Genomic DNA, 5,774 nt, shown 5'->3' on the forward strand with positions numbered 1-5,774 from the left:
TAATGTAATATAACTTTGCAAAGCTTACGTATAATAAATCCATTATAAACTTTTATGCTACAATAATGATCATTGTAATAATTAAAATGCCCATAAGACTACTTAGTATTTTGTATTAAATCACTATAAGTACAAATATCTTACTAGTCATAGTTACTAGACTTTTATATTACTATACTGTTTGCATAGTTACATATTATACGAACACCTTCGTACACGTATACATATAAGTGAATATACGAGGTATTTACGCTTAGGTAATTTACCGTTAAAAGAGGAAAAGCTCGAAATTTTAAGTGTTAAAAACTAAAAAGAAACTAATTTTGTTAAATTAATTACATTGGTGCTTGTCAAACGTATATTTAAATTAACATTTCTAAATGAAATTGAAGTTTACTCTCCTGAGTATTTGTAGGCTGAAAATAGAATCATTAGCGTGACAAATGAATATTAAGAATGTTATCTAAGTATTGGTAAAAGTGTGTAATGTAGTTTTAATGGGTTTTCTTTTTTTTTTTTTTTTTTAATTAATAAGTAGTTGAAAGTTAAGGTTGAGAAAGACATAAGATAAAATGTCCCTCACCACATTGTAATAGATGGTTTCAGCTTTTAAATTATCTTTTTCGTTCATAAATGGATAAATAGTTGGGACTTACAAAAAGTTGACACAGTAGTTGAATGCGTGTCGTCTCGTGTTGTTCATCTGAAAGGACATTAAAAATGTATTTCAAAATATTAATGATTGGATTAGCTATTCTATTCATGGCTGGAGAGCTCCACGTATGTTTAACAAAGCTTTTTTTCTGATCTCAAACATTAAATATTACCAGTTTAACTGATACAACTATTTAAAATGTTTCAAACAGGCTGCCAAGCTATTAAGTAATCGAATAACAGATTTACAACAATCTTTATTATACTACTTAGACGAAATATATAAAGCAGCAAATGCCACTGTAGACAACATTCCTGCAGTACGAGCAGTCAAGGTAATGATTTTTTATAAAAAATAATAATTTAAAGGGAGTTTACTTCAAAATTCAAAATGATAAAATTTTAATAAAAAATTACAATCGTACAAGATAATCTTAAAAACCCTATAAAGTCTCTATTTAATTTTTTCAAAAGTAATTATTTTAATAACCAATTATTTTACGTGCTAGTAATTAAACTGCCTTGAGCAATTATTAATATTAGAAGTATCGTACATACTTAGTCACCTCGTGTTACGGTATATGCCAGGAGGATGGAGGAACTCCCTTAAATTCATTTTTTTGATTTATACAATTAAATAGAATGAATTTGTTTTTAGGATCACGAGAAAACGTTCAGTGTTACATGTAAACATTTGTTTCGGCATTTTTATGGAAGGACACGTTTAATGATGATAAACAATGCCACAAGTAATATGACTGGAATTACGAATGGAACAAATATACTTGATGTATTAAACAAGGTTATATTCAAACAACTGATTACGTAGTAGTAGTGGGATAATTTTTATGTTTTGTCTTACAACTTTATTTTGTTTCTTTACTCAGGATTATGAAAAACTTGACGACATAAGGACAAATTTAAAGGTTAAGCATGATGCTTTGGTAGCATATTGTGCTGTCTTCGGGTACGATGGATCAGAATGTGAATTAAGAAAGTATCACGACACAATAAATAAAATCGAAAATAAATTATCAAATTTTCAATGGGAAGTAATTAATTATATTAAAAACTCACGTTTTGTCATTGAAGATGATAAAGCATTGAAAAGTGTGTGTAAGGGATTTATCGTACTGAAAGATTGTTGGGAAAATCTCTCTGAAAATGAATCAACGATTTTGGACAATTGTGAACAAAATGGCATCTTTGAATACGTTGAGTTAGTGGAATACAAACATACCACTAAATAATAAAATGTTGAAAAACTGCACATTATCCGACGAATCTTTCAAGATGTGCTAAAAGAAGTGCATACGTAGTGCTAAAATAACCACTGTTGACTTGTAACAATAAAAGAATCATTTTAATGTAATGTAACTTTGCAAAGCTTACGTATAATAAATCCATTATAAACTTTTATGCCACAATAATGATCGTTGTAATAATTAAAATGCCCATAAGACTACTTAGTATTTTGTATTAAATCACTATAAGTACAAATATCTTACTAGTCATAGTTACTAGACTTTTATATTACTATACTTTTTTCATAGTTACATTTTATACGAACACCTTCGTACACGTATACATATAAGTGAATATACGAGGTACTTACGCTTAGGTGATTTACCGCTAAAAGAGGAAAAGCTCAAAAATTTAAGTATAAAAATCTAAAAAGAAAATTTCCGATCTTGCTTTCTGTTAATTTCGTTTGGCTCTACAGATCATAGTGCCCCAAGTTAAACTAGGGCTTTTTAAAAGCATATTAAATTAATAGCTCTAAATAAAATAGAAGTTTACTTCTTTCAGTGACTATAGACTAAAAAAACTTCATAAGTGTACCGAAGAAGTGATAAGAATTCTGTCTGTTGGTATACGTGTGTGATGTAGTTTTAATGAGTTTTTTTTATTTTTTTATTATTCATTAGAAGAATGCCAAGGTTGAGGAAGAAATAAGATTAAAAGTTTCTCTGTAATAGATGATTTTAGCTTTTAAATTATCTTTTTGTTTATAAATGCTTAAAAAGTTGGGACACAAAAGAACTTGACACAGTAGTAAAACGCGTGTCGTCTCGAGTTGTTAATCTGAAAGGATATTAAAAATGCATTTCAAAATATTAATGATTGGATTCGCTATTTTATTCATGGCTGGAAAGCTCCACGTATGTTTAATAAAGCTTTTTTTTTTGATTTGTATATATGCAATGTTACACGTTTAACTGATACAACTATTTTAAATGTCTCAAACAGGCTGCCAGGCTACCAAGTGATCGAATAACAGATTTACAACAGTCTTTATTATACTACTTAGACGAAATATATAAAGCAGCTAATACCAATTTGGACAACATTCCTGCAGTGCGGGCAGTCAAGGTGATGTTATTTATCATAAAGTAATAATTTAAGGGAAGTTTACTCCTAAAATTAAAATGATAAAATTTTAACTAATAACTTGGTATCACTCTATAATCGTACGAGACAAAATTTCATTAGTGCACAGAACCTATAAGCTGAAATAATGAGAGTTTTGTTAATACGAATTCTTCTTGAATACTCACAAAATTGGATTTTTCACGAGTTTTACTTTATTTTGTTCTTATTTCGTAGTAAATTTATATTTTTCTTATTCAAAAAAGATTTATTTAAAAATAAGTTTTTTTACGTGCTAGGAAATTAAACTGTCTTTAGCAATTGTTAATATAAGAAGTCACCTTGGTCACCTCGTGTTACGGTGTATGCGAGGAGGAAGAAGGAACTACCTTAAATTTATCCTTATAATTTATGTAATTAAATAGAATGGATTTATTTATAGGAACTTGAAAAAAAAATGATGTTAAACTGCAAACTTATATTTCGGCGATTTTATAGAAAAATCCGTTCAATGATAATAAATGATGCCACAAGTAATATAACTGGAATTACGAATGGAACAAATATACTGGAGACATTTAATGAGGTAAAATTTTACAAATTAATTAAGTAGTAGAATTAGGATAGTTTTAATGTTTTGTCTCACATCTCTATTACGTTTTTTCCTAAGGATTATAAAAAACTTGACCGCATAAGGACAAATTTGAAGGTTAAGCATGATGCTTTGGTAGCATATTGTGCTGTCTTGGGGTCCGATGGATCAAAATGTGAATTGATTAAGTATAAAAAAACAATAGTTGAAATTGAAACTAAAATATTACGTTTTAGCGAATTAAAATTGGACGTTGTGGAAAATATTAAAAATTCACGTTTTTTCGTTGAAGACAATGACGCACTTAAATATGCGTGTAAAGAATTTATTCTAATAGAAAATTGTTTAAGACATATTTCTGCAAATCAATCTTCCATTTTGAACACTTGTGAACGAAATGGTATTTTTTAATACGTTTAGTCAGAGGGACACGAACATACCGAATCTTTCAAGATGTAAAAAAAAAAAAATTAGTTTCAATGTAATACACCTACTTTTGCAAAGAACATACATAAAATAAATGCACGATAAAACTTGAGTTTTGCTATTTTCTAAACTCCTACTTTTAAAGCTACGTGCCCTAACCCGGTGTGAAAATTTGCATTATACTTGGTGCAATGTATATGATACGAGAGTTAAAAGAAAAATTAATACCAGTAGATCTACTTTTGAACAAAAATATAGCGAAAAAAAGTGTAATCCATAAAAACACTTGTGAGTGCTCGCGTCCATACCCGAGCAACCGCGTTGTTGACGTATTGCGTTTATACCGTATGTATATACCTACGACATGGACAGGGTATGCGCGAGACAACGTAGCCACAGATCAAGATTTCGAAAGCGTCGCCTGGGCAGGTATGTACAAAAGGTATATAGGTACACGGAGCTCCTCTGACATTGACGACTTCTCTGCGCTGTACAAACACCTTTGCACACGTACACGCGTATATCGGCGCGCGGGTGATATATACGGTGCGGAAAAAAAACGACCTTGAAAAGGAAAATCAACGCGAGACGAAACTTTCCTCCCGTGTCTGGTCGCTATCTGCGGGTATCGGCGATCAAACGCGGTACAGAGGGACTCCCGATGTTTATTGTCTCCCGGAGAAACGCGCGCAACCTCCTTTTTTTCCCCTTTTCTTTTTTGTTTAAATTTTTTTTTTTTTTTCTTTTTTTTTCGAGTTTCCGGAAACTAAAGGTATATACGTAGCGGAATTCCGAATCACTGAATCTCGGAAGAGAAACACATTACTTCGCAGAACCGCGGAGAAAACTCAAACGGTCGTCCCGCGTAAATATCGGTTTAATTGCCGATTTCATTGATTCGAGCTGTTCCACACACACGATGGCATTTGAGTTTTCTAAATCGCCAAAGTCGTTACAGCCCCAACCAGCGTGAGATTATATTTGTATAAGTATGAGCACGAGTGTACACGATCCAGAGCTTTTATTTGAGCAACTTCTTTTCCTCTCATTTCCTTATTCCTCGGTGCAATAAAAAAAAAAAAAAAAAATAGGTAAAAATCCTAATCTACATCTCAAAGCGCAACCTTTCACCTCTAAAGCATATATAGCGTGTATGTACTTTAGAAACAGCGTACATTATATTCCAACGGCGTGTACTTGGCTCATATTAAAAAAAAGTGCCTACACGCGCGCTCATAACGCGTACACGTGGTATACGGCAGATAAGGTACAGCCAAGGGGACGTGGATTATACCTTATAGTATGCACTGTGTGTGCACACAGAGAAAGAGAGGGACTTGTACATATATATATCATATGGTGAGTTACATCAATCGGTGCGTTCTGAGTTTTATCACTTTCACCCAATAGAATTAATGTATTGTAAGGCGCACTGGTGTGTGCACACGCGAGCTACTCTCACGAGTTGACAGTGAGCGGACACATTGGCGCCTAGATATAGTTTTTTTTTTTCTCGTGTTTTTCTTTGCCTCAGGTGCCTGATGTTATATTTATGCACAGCTGCGCTCAGAGAGTGCAAACATATGTGCGCGATTAAAATTGCGCTCGTACATATGTACATGTACATTATGGGAATTGTAAATATAGATAAATCGTGAAATAGTTATTGCACGTAATAAATAACTATACGAGATCGCGGGAGTTTCAAGTGAAAATGAAAATTCCAACTTGA

At 32.0% G+C, this 5,774-nt stretch overlaps 1 protein-coding gene across 1 annotated transcript; it reads left to right on the forward strand.

The window, feature by feature from the left end:
* The first annotated feature begins 667 nt into the window (after nucleotides 1-667).
* Nucleotides 668-2,084, forward strand: LOC149375633 (uncharacterized). Its single transcript, XM_089598638.1, has 4 exons — nucleotides 668-780; nucleotides 867-989; nucleotides 1,313-1,456; nucleotides 1,542-2,084. Exons 1-4 carry the CDS (start codon nucleotides 679-681, stop codon nucleotides 1,902-1,904), a joined length of 732 nt encoding a protein of 243 aa, XP_089454764.1. The 5' UTR covers nucleotides 668-678; the 3' UTR covers nucleotides 1,905-2,084.
* The last annotated feature ends 3,690 nt before the right edge of the window (nucleotides 2,085-5,774 follow it).

The sequence above is a fragment of the Copidosoma floridanum genome, unplaced genomic scaffold (genome assembly GCF_036245765.1).
Source record: "Copidosoma floridanum isolate Cflo_tuat_1 unplaced genomic scaffold, Cflo_Japanese_pri ptg000006l, whole genome shotgun sequence".
Classification (NCBI taxonomy): domain Eukaryota; kingdom Metazoa; phylum Arthropoda; class Insecta; order Hymenoptera; family Encyrtidae; genus Copidosoma; species Copidosoma floridanum.